Source organism: Myotis yumanensis, unplaced genomic scaffold (assembly GCF_028538775.1).
Source record: "Myotis yumanensis isolate MYYU_CA2020_CCGP unplaced genomic scaffold, mMyoYum1.0.hap1 SCAF_5, whole genome shotgun sequence".
Lineage (NCBI taxonomy): Eukaryota > Metazoa > Chordata > Mammalia > Chiroptera > Vespertilionidae > Myotis > Myotis yumanensis.
In genome coordinates this window covers 13,148,075-13,172,694 of record NW_027223756.1, presented here as the reverse complement: position 1 = coordinate 13,172,694, position 24,620 = coordinate 13,148,075, and the positions used below count along the sequence as shown (strand labels likewise).

Sequence of the window (24,620 nt, the reverse complement as noted above, 5' to 3'; positions counted from 1 at the left end):
CAAAGGAAGTATCCTAAAAAATTAAAGTAAATGATCATATTTAATTTTCAATCAAATCCAGGGAGAGATTTACTTCATTTGTACAGGTGAGCAAACAGAGGTTTAGAAATTAAGTAACTTGCCTACGTTCACTTGTGCTTGAGAAGCTAATGTAGTTGCCTGTGTCCAGACCATGCACTTGGAAACCAGTTCACAAGAATGCACACATCCTACAAGAGTTTGTACCCTGTCCAATGGCAGGGGAGAAGCTCCATTGTTTTGCTATGGCCTCTAGGACCATGGACAAGGCGTATTTGCTTTTGTGAAATGAACGAAAAAGGGCCATGGCTGAACTCCTCATCGCAGCTTGCCACATTAGACCTCAACAAGCGATCAAGTCTGCCAAACAGTCAATAGCTGCTCCAATACACTGCCGCAGAAAACAGATATAACAAATCTTATTTACTGATTTGGGGGAACTGTCTGCAGGAGGTGTACTTTTGTGGGCTGTGACTAGGTACATCTATGATTTACGATGCTTGCTTGATTTAATGTGCCAATCTCAAACCCAGACAAATCTAATGGGGAAAGAAAAGCTGGAGGACCATTGGTTTTAGTGGTTTTCCTGAGATTACCCAAGACATTAAAAGGAAACGAAGCTTAGCAAATCTGAGCTGCTCCTTTTGGATTAACTATTGGGTTTATCAACTCTTTAAAAGAATGTACGGAGTGCTGGCTGCAACTATCTTATTCATGGTGACCAAATCCTCCATCACTTTCTTATTATCTGAAAAAATCTTTTCCTTGATGACAGGTCCACTAACATGCTTCCTGAATTAGAAAGTAGAACACTAAATTTCAGTCTATAAGATCAGAACTTTGGTTCAAATACTACTATTTAGTTAACCATCTGACTAAGTATTAATAAGTCACTTAACTTCTCTGCATTTTATTTTTTAAAAAGAGAAAGAGAGGGAGGGAAGGAAGGAAGTACAAACACTTATTATGTTCACCCTCCAGAAATGGTGGGGGGATCAAATGAGGTAAACTATCTATTAAAGTATTTTGAAAACCCTGAAATGTGATTTAAAAAACTATACTATTGGAATTATCATTGTTTGAAGTATTTTTTTAATATATATTTTTATTGATTTTTTACAGAGAGGAAGGGAGAGGGACAGAGAGTCAGAAACATCGATGAGATGAGAGAGAAACATCGATCAGCTGCCTCCTGCACACCCCCTACTGGGGATGTGTCCGCAACCCAGATACATGCCCTTGACCGGAATCGAACCTGGGACCTTTCAGTCTACAGGCCGACGCTCTATCCACTGAGCCAAGCCGGTTAGGGCTGTTTGAAGTATTTATACTCAACCAGGAAATAGTCTGGGTAGCAGACTATAATTATAAAAGTTAAAAAAAAATAATGGGTCATAACGCATGCTGGAAGACCACTTCTAAACCAGACTCCGGAGGCTGAGATGGGAGGAACTCGTGATGTCACATAGACTCTGCCTTGGGAAAGCAGGCCCATCAAACTTTGAAGGTAGGAAGGGCCCTGTGCTCTGACCACATATATTTTACTTGGCTATTACTGATACTCTGAGAATGACCTTGGCTACTGCTTCCAAATGCATCCAGGAAGACCAGGTTGTCTTTTAGCATTACAAAGCAAAAAGAAGTGATTTTCTTTCCTTCCATCATGCCAGGTAAACAGAAGTTATAAAGCCATGTTTTGTGGCATCTGCATTTCCCGAGATGAGACTCATGCTAGTTCCAATCAGAAGGAGGCTATTTCCCATATATGAACCTTAGATCTTTGTCTTTAAAAATAAAGCTCTGTTAGAATCATGTACATTTCATAGCCCCAAGTATTATCAGACGCATCTGAGTCAGAAAGAAAACTACCTCTGTAAAGAGCTGAGAATAGTAGGTGTTTTGTTTTACATTTTAGCTTCTCACGAACATTCTCAGAAATATGAACAGATAATAGCATATAGAAATATTAACATCATCGACTTCATAGCCTTCTCCTTCAGGCAGATACCTTGGGAGGTTGGTATCCCTAAAGCTCTACAGAATGAGCAAAATGCTTGTTCTGCAAAAACAATTGCAAAATATCCAGTTGGAAAGAAGCACACTTTCTGATAAACAACACAACTACAGTTTGTCAGCTCTTTTTTTCTGGCCTAATAAGCTATGCTGTCTTTTTTACTCCTCCTCCCTCTGGTTCATTCCAAATTTGTTTCAAATTTAACAATTTAAAAATAAAAAAATCTGCTCTTTTTATTTTTAAGACTCAACGATTTTCAGGATTTCTGAACTGGAAAGGCTATATAAACGCAATCTTTCCCCCGCTTCCACACACACAGAAATGTAACTGTGGCCCGAAAAGAAAGGAAAAAAAAATCACTTTAGATCACATACTAGTGAGTAGGTCTCCTGAATCCTAGCCTACTTCCTAGGAATTCTTTCTACCACACAGCTCTGTGACCATGACACAACCATACTCTTCAGGATATCGTTACCCTTGACTTGTTGTCCATTCTGTATAAACTGAAGTACTGAATATCTCAGAGGCCTGTGACATCATACAAAATTAAATTTCTGTGTGTATGAATTGTAAATGGGTATGATTTATTGAGATTTATTATGACCAAAGAACTTTACTAAGCCTTCTATGTATAGTAAATCACTTAATTTTTAGAATAATCTTTGGAGGCTGATATTATTGGTATTCCTATTCAATAGATGAGAGAAGTGATGATTTAATGAATTAAGTAATTTGGGCTGTATTCCATAGCTGGTAAGTGGAAGAGCCAAGGTGCCCCGTTCCAGATCTTCAGCTACTATGTAACACTACTCGTGCTTATAAAAACATCCAATAGAAAATACATGCCCCACACATTTTCACAACTAAACTTGCCTTTATCAGTTTTAACAAAGAAAAACGGCATTTCAACCAGTTGGATAATTAACAACCAAATGCATTTAGTTCTAATCAAGCAATACAAAAAAAACCCTCAAAAAAACAGATTGTGTTTCATTCTGTTCTTTAAATACTTTTCAACCAATTTCAGAGTCATTTGGTATGAATAAAGATGTTCCAGGATTGAGGTTAAAACCTGGCTTTATGTGTCCGATGGACTAAGTTAGTTCATTAGTAACTTTCCTACTCATGTTTCATCTGAAATAGTATGGTGCATGGATGAGCTGTGAAGTGACAACAATTCTACCTCATTTTATGTACCATCTGGGATTCCTGTTTAGCTCTGCTCTTTGGTTTGTTTCTAATCTGAGCCATAATTCCAATGTACAAACTTCAGAAAGGAAGAAATGCCTAACTATGTCAAGGTGGTGGCATTTGAAAGTCCTGTGCTCCACTATCACCACTATGGATATGTGATCCTTACATACTAGTCACTGCAGGACCCCTGTGATGACGCTGGGCCAGGACTTGCAGGGAAAGCTCTGAAAACTGACGGAAACACCCTTGAGTTGCAGGTTGAATGTAAGCAATGATAAAAGCTTTTGGACAAAACTATGATTTTGTAGTGCTACAACATCTTGGGAACAAGAAATACTAATAAGAGGAATTATAAGCTATTCTACCATCAGCTTAGTCCATTTATTATGTAACTGCCATGAGTCACACCGTTTGTGAGCTGGATCTGGTTATGGTTGGAATAGTCAAGAAAACAGACATGGTCATGACCTCATGAAGCATAGTCTAATGGGCTATGCAATTATTTCTTCAATACAACAAAACTTTTAAGGACTAAGAGGAGAAATATTTTCTTGATTATAATTATTATATTAGTCAAAATATTAACCTTCTCAAAAGTATCCATATGATATTGTCATAAAACTTTATAATTTACTATGAACGCTTGCCAGTCATCAGCCTGGCTTGTGGCTGAGCAGCGCTCCCCCTATGGGAGCGCACTGACCACCAGGGAGCAGTTCCTGTGTTGACTGTCTGCCCCTTGGTGGTCAGTGTGCATCACAGCGACTGGTCGTTTCGCCATTCAGTCATTTTGCTGATTACCCTTTTATTATATAGGATTATTTTTTTAAATTACAGATTACAGTTAATATTATTTTGTATTAATTTCAGGTGTAGAGCATAGTACTTACACAATCTTATACTTTACAAAGTGTTCCCCTTGATATACCTACATTGTCAGTTTTTTAAAAATCTATCTGTGATAGTTAAAGAGCAAATCTAGGAATTAATATGAGACAAAGAGCCTCACACTGTTTTCTATAACTCCTCCAATTTTAATTCTAAAGATGTGTTCCTTTTTATGCTTCTTATAGCCTTAATTGATAAAAATGTATTTCTCCATGAAATCACACCATCAACACATTTAATATGAACCATCTCTCATCCACATAAAGCCCTAATAGATAAGAAGAAAACCAAGTAGTGATTTCAATTTCATATACTATATTTTACATTGGTTTATATACAGAGTTGGAATTTATATTTCATGCCACAGTTATTATCCTAAAACAAAGGTCAGAAAACATTTTTTCTGTCATTACTCTCTAGTAAATATTTTGGTCTTGGCAGGCTATGTGGTCTCTATTGTAACTGCTCAACTCTGCCTTTACATTGCAAAAGAAGGTAGGGGTAATATATAACCAAATGGGTATGGGTATAGTCCAATAAAAGTTTACTTATAAAAAAAACAAGCACCGGACATATTTGCTTTAATCCTGCTCTAAAATATCAATAGTCTTTGGCCAACTCTAGCTGAACAGAGATGAGAACATTCATCAAAAGCATGTCTCATTAAAATCCAGCTTAAAAAATAAAATTTTTAAAGGGTATTTTTGGAGATAAAATGTTATGATATCCTTAAAATTATGATAGGAGAGGAAATAAACCTATAGATAATTAATAATCAAATTCCCTTTCAATTGTGTTGCAGTCAGTATTCTATTTATGATAGTACTATATCTACATTTTTTAAAATAAAAACATACAATTCATTGCAGTGCAGCATATCTATACTTCAATATAAAAGTCACCCAATATAGAGACTTCATTTTGCATGTAAAAATATATACTCACTAAACCCATGCAGAACAGCATGGTGTCCCAGCCTTGTCATGGTTTGCAGATGCTGTATTACAGGAAACAACCTTTTCCTCTTCAGGATGTACATACAGTATTTTTAATCTGATGTATGTGGCATTGCTATTTCATGTGAGATCCCAGTGTGCTATGCATATCATTTTAGTTTATCAATACTAAATAATTCAACCTGAGGATGCTAAATTCCTACTTAAACAGGAAAAAAATAACTATTTTATATTCAATTTTGTATTATAGTGTGTGTGTGTGTGTATATCTATGCCTGTGACAACCAAATACTTCTCAAAAGTGTCCATCTGTCATCAGGTCACAAATACTATGACAGCCAAATACTATATGCTATTGACAATGCTGAGCTAGTTTACAGAAATTCTTTTTTGTTACAACGTTTGAGCTTTTGACTTTTCTCTCACAGGCACACCTGACTTAACCAATACAGAGGTTACAATTCAACTAAGGAGCCACTAAATCCCCTAAAATGTATATAGCATATTTTCTTTGAACTTTAGTAACATACATTGAGATAGAAATCTCAACTTCATACATAACTAAGCCATTCTTAGCTGAAGGGATCAAAAGGACAATTCAAACTGTCTAGTATAGCACATGGACAAGTCCATGTATTTGAAACAGCCAAACCAATTCTGAATTTAGACTACCATAAAGGGAGAGCTTTATAGTTCTAGATCTTTTGGTGATCAAGACCCTGGACAAAACTTATGATCAGATTTAGTGTTGAATCCAGGCAAGTCTACACTCTGAAAACGGTATTTGCAGCAACAGTTACACACAGGGTGTCAGTTACACTGTTTCCTCCTCTTGTTGTAAATTTATCAATATGAAATAGCCTTCTTCAATTATTTGTACTGAAACTATTTTTTAAATATATTTTTATTGATTTCAAAAAGGAAGGGGAAGGGAAAGAAAGATAGAAACATCAATGATGACAGAGAATAACTGATGGACTGCCAAGTGCACACCTCACACTGGGGATTGAGCCCCCAACCCGGGCATATGCCCTGACCGGGAATTCAACCATGACCTCCGGGTTCATGGGTCTATGCTCAACCACTGAGCCAGGCCAGCCTGACTGTACTGAAACCATTGATACCTCACCTCAAGTAATGGACAGCAGAGTTTACCTGGAGGACATGATGATGATTTGACTTAATATATCCAAAATAGTTTACTTATTTTCATAAGGTTTATAATGTGCAACGTAAAAATAGGATATAGTAATCAGAGACTATTGCTTTAAATCTAAGTTTTAAAAGAATAGAAGGAATCTTTAAGGCTATGCCCTAAGTGATAATTCGTGCTGGTTCCATAGGCCCAAGTAAATGAATCCTATATAGAAGACTGAAACTGAAATAAAACAATCATTTAAAGTGTTTAAATGGATTAGGATCATAATAAGCTGCAAAAAGATACATGATGTTTCTACATATACATTTCAAATATGTTAGTAATACCCAAGGCACCCTCATGCATAAATTGAAATGGAAATGGAATCCTGAGTTTTAAGTTAAAAGATACCCCTTTTGATATGGATATATGGCATTTGTTCTTTTGGCAAGAATTGAAAATAATAATAATTGGATATAAAAATCCCATTTACAATAACCATAAAAACTGCAAAGTACTGGAGAATAAATTTAACAAGAATTATGTAAGGCCTATGGAAATAAATTTAACAAGACACATGCAAGACTTACATAGAGAAAATGGAAAATTTTTACTGAAAGACATAAAAGAATATGCATAAATGGACAAAAATATTATGTTCTTTAAAAGGAAAAACCAATATTGTTGAGAAGTAAATTTCCTTTTTAAATCCTCAATAAATTTTAAAGGATTAACAAAATACTAGTAGTGTTTTTTAACTTGCCAAAATTTAATGATTATTTAAAAACATAATTATTTTATAATAGTTAAGTATAATTAGTAGAAATATAATAAGGGGAGATTTGTATTGCTATTTAAAGCTAAAACAATTAAAAGCACATGGGCCTAGCACAAAAATATGAAAAAATATTCATGCAGCAAATTACAGAGTACAAACAAAGATCTAAGGACGTAAGATTTCCTATATGATGGACATTTCAAATCATTAGGGAAAAGAGAGTATTTCATTAAATGTTACTATGACACCTTTCTATCTATGTGTCTCTATTTCTCCTATCTATGTTTAGTCCTGCTTTAGAACTTACTCTAAAACATCTCAAATGGATTCAATATTTATGTGAGAAATTACATGAACTACTGAAAGATCATTTGAACATGTTTTAAAAATCTTGGGGTGGAGAAGACTTTTCAAAGTCTGAAAACCAAGGTCAAAAATCCTAACATATTTTAGTACATACAAACATAAATCTTCTGGACCTAAAAGATAGTTCTCACAAAGTTACTACATGAGAAAATATTTTTGCAAAAGGTTTATTGTCTCCATGTATAAGAGCCGACAATAAATCTGTTAAGAAAAAAATGAGTCCTCTTATAGAAAAGAAACTAATAAAGGACATGAAAAGGCCGTTCAGAGGGAAGAAACACAATGGACTATAAACACAAAAAAGTATCTGAAAAAGTTACCTGGACATAAAAATGTTAATTAATCAAGAAAATTAACAATTTCACCTAACAAATTAGCAAAGGTAGAAAGAATGAACATACTAAGGGGGACACCCAGGCCTGGTCTGTGTCTGTAATGAAACTCTGACACTGGTGGTGTGAATACACACTAGCACTGTTTATAAAGGAAGCATAGCTTTGTTAATATGTTTCAATATCTAAAATGTACATACTCTGGGTTCCAGTAAGCTCACTTCTAAGAATTTAACAGGGGGAAGTAATTTTACAATTGCATCAAAGGAGCACATGGGACTCTTTAATATAGCTTAGCTCACAATAGTAAAAACTATGAATAATGATAATGTTCTTCAACAGAGAGTTGATATGGTACAGTCATACAGTGAAATTCTAAGCAACCACTGGATACTATGTTGTAGAAAAATTTTAGGTGCATCCAAAGATGTTCACAAAATGTTAAGTGCAGAAATCATATTATAAAATGTGGTAATTCTATTTCGGGTGCCTTCATGTGAATTCCCTAAAAGTCTGGAGGTTTGGTGGTCATTTTGCCAACAGTATCCATTTCTGAGCAATGGCATTAATAAAGATCTTCACTTTTCATTAGAGTTTATTATATCACTGATTTTTCTATCAGGGGCAGAAATAAGTAATAACTATTCAGAGTTAATAATCACAGAATTTTAAGAAAAGCATAAGATAGGCAAAATTACCTGCTTTACAAAGCAAACATAACAGTTAAATGTTACCTTATATATTTCACTTGATTCCCAGGTATAGAAACTGTGGAGCATAATATAAGAAATTTGTACAAGGTTTTCTCATCAGTGACAAGTTGAGGGAAAATCCTGAACTTACTAGTTTCTGCTTTTGAAATAAATACTGGCCCTACTGACCTTTTCACATTAATTATAGAAATAATCTTCTTAAAATGCACAGTCTATTTTAGGACAAGAATAGCTTGCTTTTAGAAGAAATACAGAACTTAGAACTTTAAAATTTTATATATATAAATAAAATTAGGTCGTATCTGGCCTAATTTAATCCTTAATTTTTACCAAACCGGTTGTTTATTTGATAAAGCAAAAAAAAGGAGTTTAGAAACATTGTGTTTAAGCCACATATTTTTCCAAACTTCAGGAACACAAATGTATTCCAACTAAACTCTCTCAGACTGACCCTGAAATACATCACAATTATCATTTCACACAAATGTCAATCATCATTTTACTGAGTATTCTGAGCTAGGTACCACCTCATTACAATAATAAGATATGTAGGGCTGACATTTTCTTGGTTCTAATAGTCTCTCATAAAATTTAATAAAAAATGAATTTTGTTATTAATTCTCAGGATCACCATATACTTATTTTCAGAGCAGATTTTTGTTTTTTTGAGCAAGAACTGAATTCATTTCTCAGGGATGAAAGATCATTTATAACAACCAAGAAAAAGAACAGATCATAATCATCAACTTACCCATAAACCCTAATTATGAAGAAACAGTGATAACTGCTGTTTTAATTGATCTGTGACTTAGACTACTTTTGCCTATTACAGATATTATTTTTATGTTCTACTTGTTTGATTTTTGTAGGTTTCTCAAAGTCATCTGGAAAGCTGGATCAATTATTAACAATCACCTTGGGAGATTATAATTGAGGCAGGTCCATTCAATTCTTTCAACTTCCCTTTAATTTAAGTTGAGAAAAAACACACAAAATAAATGGTATAGTGGACATATTGGGCTCAAACTCCAGTTCCACCACTTTCTAGCAGTGAAGTAATGAGGGCTGTGTTTTCTTGGTTCTTATAGGTTCTAGCTCATAGAAATCTTCCATCCTGTTTACTCACCTGTAAAAGGTGATAATACTTCTTATTACACAGTCTTTGAGATTTCAGTGTGAAATCACTGAAAAATTACATGTCATTTGACAGAAGCTTCTTAGTAAATGGTAGTGATTTTTAGTAACATTGATAATCATAGTAAAATATAACTCAGTTTTATGTCAAAGGTATAACGTACTTTTTCAAATCCTATTTTTCATTGACCCTGGTTATTCAAATTGTTTATTTATAAATTACCAATGCTTAGAAGAGCAGAGATAATCCACATGTACTTTCATATTGTTGATTCCCTGTCATATCAATTCAAAAGGACAGTCCCTGAATATATCCACATTCTTACATGGCCAATCCTTGTGGCATATTTTATAAAATACTCATTTATATGAAGCAAAACCTAGCTAACCATGTGAAAAGGTCTTCAGCTATTTCTCACGTTATTGGAAGAATTTTACAAACTCCTCAGTGATAGAAACCACATTTGTCTCTCTCCATCTTCCTCTCTGGGTCTGTCTATCTTCTCTCTCTCTTTAAAGCCCAACAGCATAAGGAGTGTCTGATTTAGTCCAGTTTATTCCTGCTATGACAGCACTAAGCATTAAAACAACAGTAAAACTGGAAACCCAGAGCTCCAGGAGTATGGCTATTTTTTAAAATGACAGCATAAATAAGTAAGAGGTTTCTTTTTGTTTTTGTTTTTGTTTTTTCCCCAAATCTGGGAATTTTACCACAGGACACATTTAGAACATTTGTCCTTGACTAAAGCATCCTAAGTAAAGAAAATTCTGTTACAACATATTTTCCCCCATGTGGTCTAGATGGTGGTGATAAGCACAGTCACTTTTGTAAAATAACAAGATAAAGTCATTTGAAAATGTGGTTTTCAAAGGTGACTCAGTAAATAGAAAGTGTTTTATGGTCTCTAAGAAAATGTGCAATTAAGATATTAAAATGATACTTGATCTTTCCAAATAACCAAGTAATAATATAATTGCCAGAAAATATTACTTCGTGGTGTTAAAAAAAAGGCATTGGCAAAATGGTTTTATTCACATTTTTTATAGAACAGAATTTGGCCTCCAAAACCCTAAAATAACATAATGCATCCCAAAATAAAGTCTAAAATAAAGCATTCCAAAAAAATCTGAAAGAAATAAGAAAAACTCTTTTTCTTGGGGTCTATAATTTTGCAGGTCTTTCACCTGTAAATGTGGCAAGTACCTAAGATTATGACTTTTAAAATAATAAGGGTATCATTCTCTATTGACTCCTATTTTTAAAAAACACACAGGCATATTCATGTGATTCCAGTAAACACCTATGAGCATTCTTCCAACATATAAACCAGATGCAAATTGACACAGCCTTGCAGATCAGCCCCAGCAGAGCAGAAAGCGAGGGCTGGCGAAGCCAAGCTTGAAAAAGGAGTAATTTATGCAACTGGTCAATCAGAAAACACTTTAAGAGATCTTCAGTCTATTAACTCAAATACTTATTTGGCCAAAGAAACAGTGGTACATATTTACAAAATAAGTCTTGACGTTTCTTTGTCTGTATGTAGGTCAAGGAAAACTAACAGAAAAAGTAATTAAGTTTCTTTTTTTGATCATAGTGCCTTCCATAACAGTAAGGACACAGAATGGTGATTAGATTTTACAACCTAATAACTGGCAACTTCTTACTTACATTTAAAAATCTTTCACAGCTTTGCTTCTTATGTTATGATATTTTTTAAAATGGCCTATAGATCATTTCACCTAAGATTATGGTTAAAAAAATATTTCTTATAAAATCTGCCATCAGTGAAATGTCCACAACCTCACAAAAACTGACAATTTAAACAAAATGATCTTTGTAAATTTGTTTAAAAGCCAGTTGTCTGTTTAGATAGTCCTTTGTCAATCCAGTTAACTTGCAGTCTGGAGAGGCAGGGAGATTTGAGAGTTAGGCTAAAACATATGCTCCCTCCCAGAAGCGGGGAACAGCACACTCGAAAACATTGTTTTTTCCCTGTTGGTGCTTTAGAAGTTGCAAGGTCAGAACAAATGGGACTATATGGATAGAAAACAGCAAACACCTTAAAATTATCTAAATTAGCAGCCCTACTAGTCAGCATGTCCCATTAGCAGAATAAAACAGCCTTTATTATTATTATTAGTTTTCCATTATTATTCATTATATTCTTATGTGCACGGAAATGCAAAATTCTAAGCCAGTGTCAGGGCTTTTGAACATGCAGGTTCCCGACCCCCCTGCCAGACCCACTGAGTCAGACGCTGGGCACAGGCCCTGAAAACATGAATATTCACACGAGACTCAGAGGACTCCATTGCACAGCCAAGTCTGAGAATCACTGTGAAAACTTCGTTCTCAATCTTTTATTTCGATTCTTCTACCTGAGGGATAACACCACTCACTCTCCCACCATCTGAAGCACTCTTCTCTCCATCAACCCTCACCTCCCTACAGCCAATGAAGATGAGTCCTTCTGCACTTTAGAGAGAGCCTTAGTCCCCACGCAAGAACCATCTCCTATCCTTCCACAATACAGCCTCATTGGCACAGTGCTGGTGACATAAGCACTTGATAAATACTTGCTGTTAATTTGATATATTGCAGTCCTCCAAGGACTCCTGCAACAAACCCACTCAATCCACATTTGTTGAGCATCTACTAATTGTCAGCCATTGCGTCAGGCGCTGGGGATGCATAGACACTGACCATGCCTTTGTATTCACACACCTCAAAATCTCAAATCTTCCTTCATGGCTTATCCATGCATCACTTTTCTAAGGTACACATAGATTTACCGCCCAAACCTCACTAATTTAATTGTTGGCACTGTATTAGGAGAGAAGTTACTTCATCTTCAATGGTCCAAACAATTACTTCTAAGTTAACACCTCTTGGAGAGTAGGTTGGCAGTAGGTGCCAAGTTATAGAGCAAGGCAATGAGACTTGGCAGTAAAAAATGCAGACAGAATGTCAACCAAATGAGCATCAGCAAGAGCCAGTGGGCTAAAGACACCCCAAGATTTTCCCATATAAATAAGAAGGATAATTTAACCCTATTTCTCCTTGTTTAATAAAATATATTTTAAAATAAAATGCCCAACAGGAAGCAATATACAAACCTGATGCTTGTATCTTTTAAAACTCAAAACCATCTACTTTCTTATTTCAAAGTATTTTTTATGGCATCCAAAAATGTAAATTGTGATTTCAGAAAAACTGGTAATATCAGGATAGAAACAGAGCCAAGAGTAGCCGTGTGAATATGAGTCAAATTGATACATAAAACTTTTTTTTTAAATTCCATTTACATGCTTCTTAAATACAGCTCTCTACTCTGTATATGATTTGTATATTGTAGTTAAGATGCAGAAGTAAAAGTAAATATGTTGATTTTCAAATAATCTGTAGCTAGACATGACTAATAATCTATTAAATGTATTTTTAAAATCCTTTTTGAAAACAATACACAAGGAGTAAAAAAGAAAATACCAATGTACTCATATGTTTGTAAGCTCATGGAAAAGGCACAAAAATACACATATACACCAGTTTTCATTGGTGTGTAGCTTTATATTTTTTAAAAGAAAGCATAAAACTGAAAATATTCATAGTCTGCTAAGTGAAAATGTAGACTATAAAATTTTCTCTACAAAATAAAGTAAGTTAAATGTGAAAATAGACAAGAACCAGAAGGTAGCATAGGCAAATTAAAACACCATTTCAATGAAGTGATTGAATGTGGACCATTTTGCCTTTGATGTTTGTTGGTGTTTTATCACAGTATACTTCCAAACACAAATGGGCATTGCAATTAAGCACAAAACCTATTACTCAATGAGAAAATCCTTTTCTCTGGTTGTTTGGAGACAAAAAGCACAAGACTATTCTTTATACCTGTGGTTCTCAACTGGGGACAATACTGGCCCCGTCCCCCGCCCCACCCCCCCGGGGGCACATTTGACAATTTCTGGAGACATTTTTGGTTTTCACAACTTTTACTAGTAGGTACCTCTTAGTAGAGGCCAGATACACTGTTAAATATCTTATAATGAACAAGACAGGCCCCCAACAGAGAATAATCTGTTACCAGGTTAAGAAACCCTGCCATAGAAGGATCACAAAACTAGTGAGTGCCCACCCCTAAAATTAAGGCGCCCCCCAAGTTTAAGAAAATTATGTTCTATGATTTACATTCTTATAGGAATTCCCATGACCACTTAATCACGGATGGGGATGGGAGAGCATACTAAAGCATACATGCTGTACTTCTAAAATATAACACTAGATATACTGCTCTCCCCTGCCTTCTCGTGCAGGGTAAAGCCACAGTCAGATCTTTACTTCATGCCACATTTGAGCAAGAGCATTGCTCAGGGTACCCACAAAGCAACAGCCAAAAATGTGCCGTAAGAGTTAACCAAGAGAAATCGACTTATAAACTGTCAAAATCAAGTGGCATTGTTGTTTTCAAATAGATGTGTACATCTTCTAGAGATATAACCTTTATAAGGAGTCTCATATATATTAAGTGGGATGGAGGACAGTAAGATCTGGGAAGAGAAGAAAAAACACAACGACCCTTAAGAGAATTATCTGCAGGAACAATTCTTCAGAAATCACAAAAATGTATTCTCAATGCAAAAAAAAGCTCAATTGAAAATGAGTTTTTGATAATAAAGAAAAAAAGGGGAAAGGGCATGGTCTTTTCACATAGCGCCCGCCCACAGCCTAAATCCACTGAGATAGCTGACAGTTCTCAAACATATACCATGCAACATTTAGTGACAATTATTGTCCTTAATGGTTATCTGACAGACTCTGCTGAAGCAAAACATAATTATTAAACAAGTTAAACAGCACCCACTCACAATGAAAGAATTGACAAAAGCAATATCCTTGGCTCCACAACATCTTACATAAATCTTTCTTTATTGCTTGGTATACATTATGCTTCACATATGAAATATAAAATGTAAGTTTCTCAAGAACAGGGGGGCACATCTTATATTTAATAGACACTGAATAAAGTATCTACCTGAAAAAATTATTTTAATGATACTAGATTTTTTTTCAAGGGAAAGAAGGTGAGGAGTGATAGTAACATCTTATGCTTAGTTCGTCTGATCCAGAAAACAAAACAAGACAAAAAAACAAACAACTACAATAAAACTGTGTGACCTTGAACAAGTCACTTAACCTCTCTGGGCCTCAAGTTCCTCTTTTGTAAATAGATTCTTAGTAACCATCTCACTTTTTTAACAGGAGGATTAGATAAGATAATGCATATTAACAGGATGCCTGCACAAGTTATGACTCAATAAGCAGTAGCTTCTTAATTATTTTATTATATTAGTATTACAATGGTGGTGAAAAAGGCTGAGCACTGTACAAGGGGAGAAAGGGAAGGAAAAGCAGAAAAAGAAGGTGAGAACATAATGGCTTGCTAATATTGGGTAGGAGGCTTCTAAGCATAATTTAGAGCCTGCCTGTGGTCAGTGAGTGTTCACATCCACCTTCAGCATGCTTCATGGTTCTCACATAACCTTCTCCGTATGTCCTGAGTAACCTCACCCATCTCCGTAGCAGCCCTCCTGTAACCTCAACAGAAAAGGTCTCCCATGTCACAGAGAATACAGAGTTCTTCAATCAAGCAATCCTTTCAATTGCTGGCTGTCACCCCACCCCACTTCCCGCTTTGTATTTGCAATCTTTGCCCTGCAGTGGTTCTCAACCTTCTGGCCCTTTAAATGCAGTTCCTCATGTTGTGACCCAACCATGAAATCATTTTCGTTGCTACTTCATGACTGTAATGTTGCTACTGTTATGAATCGTAATGTAAATATCTTATATGCAGGATGGTCTTAGGCGACCCCTGTGAAAGGGTCGTTCGACCCCCAAAGGGGTCGCGACCCACAGGTTGAGAACCGCTGATCTAAAGGATGCTCCTCCGACAAATTATGAGTCCTTTTTGCAAGTGCCCCCTCCCTACTTCAGCCGTGGGCAAACTACGGCCCGAGGGCTGGATCCGGCCCATTTGAAATGATTAAAACTAAAAAAAAAAAAGACCGTACCCTTTTATGTAATGATGTTTACTTTGAATTTATATTAGTTCACACAAACACTCCATCCATGCTTTTGTTCCGGCCCTCCCGTCCAGTTTAAGAACCCATTGTGGCCCTCGAGTCAAAAAGTTTGCCCACCCCTGCGCCTACTTCAATTGAGACCCAAACTTTTCAGAAGAGTAATTTCAACCACTAAAGCTCCCCTCCCTACACTTACCAATGAGCTCCTGCTACCATTTCCGAGAGACAAGTCTCAGAACTTACTTCATTATATCACTGTGGCATCTGACTGACAAGAAAAACAAGTCTGAGTTCTAAATTAAATTACAGCGGGACAGAACAGTTAGACCATTAAAAGCCGGGGGCCAGCTGACAACTTGCCCCTGTTCCTGAATGGATGCTGGATCGATGAGTCAACATTCAACTGGCCACGAGCCAACCACAAACAGGACCACAGTATCTGCATGGGCATGAACTTTCAGTCCTGTTGCCTGTGAGCAACCGAAAGTAGAAAATACTTCTTCCTTATGGACTACGCTCCTGTCGTAAAACTACCCAGGCTTCCCCTTTTCCCACCCCCCTACACCTTACTTGTGTAAATTCTTTCCAAACAACTTTCTTCTCCAAAACACCAAGAACGAAAAGCGCTCCTCAACTCCAGGACAGCAGACCCGTCGCCTTTCGCACTTAACGCTGTTGCTGCCGGTTTAGACTTCACGTCCCGGGCCCTGCTCCTTCTTGGCCTAATGTAAAAGGGCTTTCAGCTGTGGAAGTTGTGTTTCTTTTGTGTGTTTGCTCAATAAGACACTGCTGACCATTTCTTCCTTTTGTGAACGCTCCTTTGCCTCAGCTTTGAAGACATTATCTGAAGGTTCTCCTACTAACTCTCTGACTGCTGCTCAGCTGCTTAGTCATCGCCAGAGGAGGCTACTTCTCAGGTTCCACCATGTGAGTTACAGTGCTCACCAGAACTCCATTTTCAGCTGTCTCTCACTTTCCCTTTTCAATTGTATCCATTCACACAGCTGTTACTAGTGCCACTTACAAGCTGACATGTCCAAGTTCATTTCTCTAGTCATGGCTCCTTACTTAGCTCTAGACCTATATTTTCCAATCACCTACTGGCTATCTCTACTCAGAGATTCCACATGTGTAGAAAAGCCAACATTTCCCAGACTGCCCACCCCTACCTTCTCAATTTGGTTGCTCTTCCTGTTCTGTGTGTCAATAAATGACACCATGAGAAACCTGGGATTCACCAAGTCCTGTTACTTCTACCTTATAAATGCCATGATTTTATATCTCCTTTGCATCCCTGAGTTAATTCATCAATCCTTCCTGAATTTTTGCATTGGGTTTCCATCTCATCTCCCAACCTTAGGCCTTGTTCCACTTCAATTCACCCTGAAGTGTGAATCTGTTCCTGCGATTCTCCTACGGACATCCATTCCTGGATCCCTACAGACTTGGGAATAAAAATTAAACTCCTCAGCAAGCCACAAAAATGGTATTCATAATCCGATCACCATCTCTGATTTCAATACCAACATTACACCTCCTCACAGCTACTCCCAACTCCAGCTATTTTAAGTTACATGAAAATCCATATTTTTCCTGTGTCTTATTCTCCTCTATGCCACCTTTATGCATGGAACATATATCCAGAGACCTGTACCTCCTGTCTTCACTCACCTAATTTCTGTGTAATACCTCAGTACTCCATATTCTCAATATTCCATCTTTCAAAGCACTGATGATCCTACATTCTTTCTACATCTGTTGATTTAAAAAGTAAAATGCCTTGACATTTAGAACTATGATTCTATGTATGGTTATCTCCACACATATGGCCTAATATCTAGTGAATAATAACAAATCACTGCCTTAAAAACAAATACTTCACCCAATACTTGTGGCATTCACCAGGAGTCAAACATCCAAGCAACCATTATATAGTCAAAACCACAGGGAGAGACAGAATAACCTTGTCTTTGTGTATTTTATAAATATAAATTAGGGTAGAATAAATATGTAAATATAAAGCAACTTGAACCATCAGATAACAAATGAATGATGTAGGAGTCAACAAGTCACAAAGAAACCCATGGGAGACACAGACCATGAGGTACTCACTAGATGCTCAGAGAAAGTTCTAGGGAGAAAATAAGACTTACAGTGAGTATAAGTACTGTAGAAGCCTGCAGGATTATCAATAGTGAACACCTCTATATTAAGTTTCATGAGGGGAGGGGAAAAGTTGGCCTTGTTCACTGCTCTGCTCCTAAGCCAAACACATGGCAGGATCAGAGTAGCCACTAAATAAGTATTTGTGCTGAAGTGAATTTTAAACTTTGCAGCTGGAAAAGAAAACATCTGGGTTTTTTGTTTTGTTGTGTCTGTTAAGGCAGTGCTTTTCTCCACTTGCCATCCCATAAGAAGGTAATTTGTGTTTGTGTTTACTAGAACTCTTTCCTCAAAAGTGAAATATTGCTTCCCTCTCTGGATGGCAAATGTGTTGTTTCAAGACGGGGAAGGATCTGCTTTAAATGAAGAAAAGCTATTTCAGTCCCTAATCCCCAGAGCCAATTTTGGATCTTAAAATGCACTTTTCATCAAGAATCTTAACAAAAAGATTCTTGCCAGTTTAACCAAGACATCTAAAAATATGTCACTCGAAAGCCAAGCGCTCTGCTCAGGAACATTCTAATTGATGCCATGTTCCTCCAAAGATGTTCCATTGAGCCAACCTGAGTCACATGGCCGGGTAAGATGCCATCGTCACCCTCCTGAGCAAGAACTCGGGACTGCATGTCATTTAGGTTTTCTGCATTTTCCTTAGTCTGTGCTGATTTTCCTAGAACTTCTTCGTACCCAACAGAGCTATATTAATAAACCAGACCAGAGTCACGTGTTACCTTGAGTTGGAAATCAAGTTCATATGTCCTCTTTCATTTCAAACATGAGGAAACTGAGACACAGTGATGTACATTCCTGACCCATCCTCACCTAGGGTAGCAGCTGAAGTGGACACTGGGTCTCTTAAGTGATAGCCAGGTGTTAAGTCTTCTATATAGGCTCCCCTCACAGAACACCAATACCTTCCACATACATCCTTTCATTAATTCTGGTGGTCACCCAAGATAGGTAAAACGGGACGACTAGTCCCCTTTAACAGGTGAGTCACTCTTTCAGGGTGACGGAACCGCAGAAGCAGAGCTAGCAGCCAAGACTCCTGGCTCAGGTCAGGGTGTTTCTAGCATTGTCATCACAATGGACACGGACCTTTTCCTTTTGGTACAAATGAGTCGATATCAATGTGAATGGACTCTAGTGCCCACCATTCTTCAAAGGGAGATTTGCTAAAATAAAAGCAAGTTACAATCACCAGAGGTTGCAGGCCACAAAGGATGATAAGGCAGAAACATGGGTGTTAATCAATTTTGAGGTTTCACTTAATCAATCAACCATTCTTCCAGAACTGAATCTAATAAAAAAGAAAATCCTAATCCTTATAGACCTGTACACAGGAGGCAGAATGCCACACACATCTTATTTTATTGAGACACCAGCTATGGACTTTTCCATCTGCTGCTTTGAATCAAATAACCATGTTTACATAAACTAGCATGCATCACAAAATGTTTCTTTGGAGGAGTAATGTAAGGTCAGTACAATTGCTAGCTGAAATAAGTTGATTTTACAAGTCAGAATGTGTCTGGACAAGTCCACGTGTAAGCACCGGGCTAAGAAAGGGTCTGGCAGGGGTTTTAACACTGGGTTCTAGTCATTAATGCTGCACCGCTGTCCTATTTACAACCTGACATTTGTCTTTACACTTTCAGCATCCCATGATTTTTCAGCAACAGTAAATAACTTTCAAAGATGACACCTCGCCTTAGCTGGGTCTATATTTTGACTAGCAGGTCTTGGCATTGTGTCCAATTCAGATACCTCCCCAAAATGCTGCATACAGGTAAAATAAATGAACAAAGCTTAACAAGAAAAAAAATAAAAGAAAAACCCTGTACCAAACAATTTGGGATATAATACATCTAAGTTCTTAATCTATTGTAGCAACTTCTAGTTATGCCACCGCTGTCTCTGGATTTTAAATATTTCTTATTTTTTTCCATAAATTCCTGTGCTTGTGACCCTATAAAGGGGAAGGTAGTAAAATAAATTTGGGAGGAGAAAAGAGCATAAATAAATCAAAATGCAAAAGAGAGGACTCTAATTCAGTCACAGTGAACCACACTTAATTTTTATATTACTTTGTTTTAGCAACACAATTTAGATTCAAGTACCTGGGATTAAGGAAGCACCCACATTAGGACATTTTTAATTTTTTATGGTAAAACTCAAAACATACACTGATGAAAGACCTCTAAAGTCCCACAAAAGTGGACATTTGTATATATGAAAAATTAGTTTCCTAAGAAACAAGCATTCTCTACCCACATGAGACTTACAAAATGTGTGGGAAATCTGAGTTTCTGAATCATTCAGGATTGCATTAAGTTTGTGTTTATGTCCTATAGGGTCAAATCTTGCCAAATAATTAGAAAATAAGAAGATGCATGTCCTTATTGGAGGGTGTCAGTTTTTAAAATGAAATGTATTTTAATAAACACTGCCTTTATAATTATTCAGTGTGTGTATACATTTTTGGGGACACACTGGAGTTGAATATTCCCTCCAGCAGTCATAAGCTGTTTCAGAATCTTTTAATACCGCAGTGTTATCACCTATCTTTGGACAGTGTAAAGGGGAACAAGGATAGCTACTTAAGCTTCCTCTTTATTTGAATTCTGGGACTATGAAAATTGGTGTAATGTGGAAAGCATGTCCACTACAGAGTACTTTGGATCTAGTTCAGTGGTTCTCAACCTTCCTAATGCCACAACCCTTTAATACAGTTCCTCATGTTGTGGTGACCCCCAACCATAAAATTATTTTTGTTGCTACTTCATAACTGTAATTTTGCTACTGTTATGATTCATAACGTAAATATCTGCTATGCAGGATGTATTTTCATTGTTCGCGACCCACAGGTTGAGAACCACTGATTAGTTGATATGTGTTCTAAATTTCAAATCCTGCTGGCTGGCTTAGAAGTGTTTGCATTAAACCTCAGGTGCAACATTCTCTTCAACAGTGCATTTCATTTCTAGGCAGAACCGTGCCACCACACAATCTTCTGAGAAATGTGCTTTGTGCTACCAGAGTTGAAAGTAAGACTGCAACCTGACATTCACATGTGCCCTTCTTGGAGAAACTTTTGAAGGGGAAAACTTCAAAACACGGAGTAGAAAACTCCAAAGTAAGTGGGGGTATCTGGGACACTGGTCTGTCTTGTGTATCTGCAGTGCCCCAACATTGGCAGCAGGGGGCGGACCTGCATGAGGCTAACCCCCCCACAAGTGTTTCCTAGTTTGGAACACCCAGCCTTCTTCTGTTAACACTTGCCCCAAGTCCAAGGAGGTAGCCACGAAAGAGTGCTGCTATCAGTAACTTGTACAAGCTGAGGACATCAGGTGAATAACATTGCAGAAATGACTGCAGATGACACATGGGTCACAAGGGTGACTGATTTTATTTTATTTATTTTGGTGATCAGGAGGCTTAAAGGAGCTGGAGGGGGGCTTGCCCTTGGAAAAGAGGCCATCTCTGAAAGCAACAAGTGGATGTGAATATTGCCTGGGGAATTTGTTCAGCCTCTTTGCAACAGTTTAATTTGTAGGTAATATTCTCTCTTACATGTTAAATCAAAACCTTCCCCTCTTCCGCTAACCCCACCCCAAACCCAGAAATTTATTTGATGAACCTGGTTTCTAATAGGACCTTAGGAAATGTGGCTTCTGCAGGGGTCTCCTGCATGTGAACGTGTGCTGCATTTTACTTGCTTTATGCCAAGTCCCAAGTAGTTGAATCAAGTTGGAAAAATCTGGAGGGACCAGAAAGAGCTGGCTCTGAAACTACAAACACACGGGGTTGCAAAGCAAAAATCCCGTCCTTGCCCCCGCTTCACACACATAGCCACACACACCCTGGCTCCTTTCGCCTCCCTGTCCCCAATGAATGTCTGAGGAGACACGGTCATAAACCTCAGTACTCACCATATTGACTTCAGAAACCATATCGATGCTGGCAATGTCAATATTCATTCCCACGGCCACGGGGGGACCTGCAAACCAAGAGGGCCAGCCACGTGATTTCTCAGAACTTCATTCATTCTTAGCAAGAGTTGTCCCCGGGCATGGGACACTCTGCCCCAAGTCCCTCCCCACGGCTTACCCTCAAACCCTTCAAGTCCTGCTTTTCTAAAAGGGTGGCAGGAGCTCCTCTAGGAAATGCTGTATTGAACAGGCACACACGTGTCCTGAGGGACGAGGGATTCCAGCTCTGTCTACACATGTAGATGCCTCAGCGGGAGCATACACACAACTCACAGAAGCACAGGAACACTCCAGCCCAAGGGAATTTTATATATTGCCTTGAAACCCTCCTCCTCATTCACCCCCACAGCTTTTGTGTGCAGCTTTTAACTCTCCGAGCTTCATAAGACTCTGAAGCAAAATTAAATGGGCATATCAAGGTTTCTCAGGCTGCAGCGAAAGAGGTCTCTGACCCTTCTCCCTGCTTCCCCTGCAAGCACCTGAAGTCCTCCCCCCACCCTCCACACCCCCCCCCCCCCCCATTCCACTGCCCCTGCAGCGAGGCTCCCAGGACTGGATAATATCCAGACACCAGGCACTTTAAACGGTGGTCAGAACTCTTCCAAAGTAGGCGGGCACAGGGGGTTAATGCCACTTCTCAACCAATTGTCTGCACTTCTTGTCCTCCAGAATGTTCACTAAGCCAGGTTCTCTGGGCACACCATTAACCAAACTTGAGATTTGTAACTGAATGAGGCAATGGCAGTGAAGCAAAGGATTTATAACTGTGAAGCCCAAGGACAGCAAGCGCCAATACATGCTAGGAGGGTCTCTCTCACTGAGAGACCATCTAGTAACCAGCCAGATTAAGTTTGGGTCAGTGTCTCAATATGGTAACACTGAGACACATTCCATTCACCACGATGAGGGAGAGGGAAGAGACAAGCCAGCACAACGCTCAAATGACAGCTTAGGAGGCTATCGCTGGGTTGTTTCTTATTTCCACGGCAACCCCATTACCTCCAAAATCTGGTCTCAGACGAATGTCATAGCCTTTCAGGAGTCTATCCACCGTCTCTTTAACCAGTGACATGTTACTAGGATCATTGACACTAAAGAAAGAAAAGACAATAAGTAGGCATCAGTCAGGCAGCAGGCACGGCGTCCTCAGCGTCTATCTGATCCTCCCCACCGATCCCGCTTCACCGAGGTATGCAGAGCCCTTCAAAGTGTAAAAGGAAAAAACGGAAGCCTTAGGCACACTTACCTCTGCGCACAGACAGCGGCGATTAGCAAGGGGAATGGCCAGATCCCAAAGCAGCCTTTTTTCCGAACTCTCCACATCCCTTTAGTTTTTGATGGGATTGAGGGCTTCACTGAAGAGACGAGATCCAACTTAGTCTGCCCAGTGCAGTAATTCTAATGTGAGGCGCATGCGCACGGCGTACCAAAACATCAAAGGGGCAGCGGCGGCTGCCTGGGACCTAGCAGATTTTCTTGCTAAGAAAAATAAATAAAAATAAATTAAAGGGGAAAAAGGAAAAACATACATATGCATACTATATACATATTTGAATACTATAAAAAAAATCACCCCGCAAGAGGACCCGGAGTAAAAATCTCTGTTGTCCTCCCGTTAAGACAAAAACAACTAGAGCAGCTGGTAAGTTTCGGTAGTTGCAGGAGGCAGTTTTGCACCTCGCGGGTTGTAGGTTGTGTGTGTGTGTGTGTGTGTGTGTGTGTCCTCTTAAATATGCAAAACCAGATTAGAAATTTAGGCGAGAGCAGGTGTGGAGTGCGAGCGGAAAACGGGTTCCTGGGAGACCACTTCTGGTCTCAGCAAGCAGATGGGGAGAGGAGTTTGAACTTTATTTCCATGGCGAAGAGCATCCCCTGCCTGGGGCGAGAGGATAGTGGAGGTGGGGGTTGTGCGGTGGGGGGAGGGGAGGGTGGTGGGAGCAGGAGTGGAAGGGGGAGGGAGAAAATAAACCAATGGGAGGAGTGTTGAGCAATCCTTTGGATTTAGGGCGGGGGGGGGGGGGAGGAGTAGAGAATAAAAAAGACACGGAACAATAAAAAAGGAAGCCAGAGAAAGAGAAGAATAAAATGCTGCCTATTTTTCCCTAGGAGTCAAGGAGCAAGCTTTTCTTCACTACTCACGAGCGATGTCTTTATCCTGCTCCTCACCCTTTGCCCCCTATTCCCTGAGAAGAAACCCTCGGGGTCCCGGTTCCTCCCGGTGTGACGTGGCTGACCCGCTAGTCGGGATTATTTATAGCAGAAGGGCGAGGGGGGGCGACGGGAGAGAAGGCAGCGCTGCCTCTCCAGGTTTCAGTCTGACTCTGCAGTGGGGGACTATTAGCATGGAGAGTGGGGTTTGAAGCGGGGGGTAGGACATGGAAAGAGGCAGCACCCTAAGGAGGGTGCGAGAGGGCAGGTGGCGGAGCGGGATGCGCCCCGCGGGCCCCACGCCCCCTCGGGGCACGCGCACACGCGCGCAAGTGCAGGCTCAGTCCCCGGGCGCGCCCGCCCCTCCTTACCTCGCGGGGCTGCGCTGCAGCCCACTCCCGCCGCGTGCGCCCCAGCCGGGAGGGCAGGGGAAGGGAAGGGGAGGGAGGGAGGGAGGGAGGGGGCGGGCGGGGATACCGGCTGTTCCGGGGCTGTGCCCAAAGCCAGAGTGGTCCCTAGAAGGCAGGCACAATGGGGAGGGGCTCCGGGGCCGCCCGGGGCACCGCGATCTCCAGCGCTCTGCACCACAACTCGCCTTCTCTCCCTTTCCAGGGGCCCGGAGGGACGGCACACCCCGAAGGTGCCTCTTCGTTTCCGCCTGAGACCGGATCGGGCAAGCCTCGGCCGCCGAGACCCCGAGGAGAC

General features: G+C 39.0%; 1 protein-coding gene across 4 annotated transcripts in view; it reads right to left on the bottom strand.

Moving 5' to 3' along the window:
* The window catches only part of GABRB2 (gamma-aminobutyric acid type A receptor subunit beta2), a 195,934-nt gene extending 171,584 nt beyond the window's left edge, over window positions 1-24,350 (bottom strand). Inside the window, exons 1-4 of one of the 4 annotated variants that reach the window (XM_070414478.1) lie at window positions 24,287-24,350; window positions 23,014-23,246; window positions 22,767-22,858; window positions 21,708-21,775 (exon numbers count right to left, since the gene is read on the bottom strand). In XM_070414478.1, coding sequence (XP_070270579.1) covers window positions 21,708-21,775; window positions 22,767-22,858; window positions 23,014-23,090 — 237 coding nt within the window. In that variant the 5' untranslated portion in view covers window positions 23,091-23,246; window positions 24,287-24,350. Of the gene's footprint in view, window positions 1-21,707; window positions 21,776-22,766; window positions 22,859-23,013; window positions 23,563-23,906; window positions 23,977-24,286 lie in introns of those variants that run through there. The other 3 variants (XM_070414476.1, XM_070414477.1, XM_070414479.1) reach the window with 3 other exon arrangements.
* Between the last annotated feature and the right edge of the window lie 270 nt (window positions 24,351-24,620).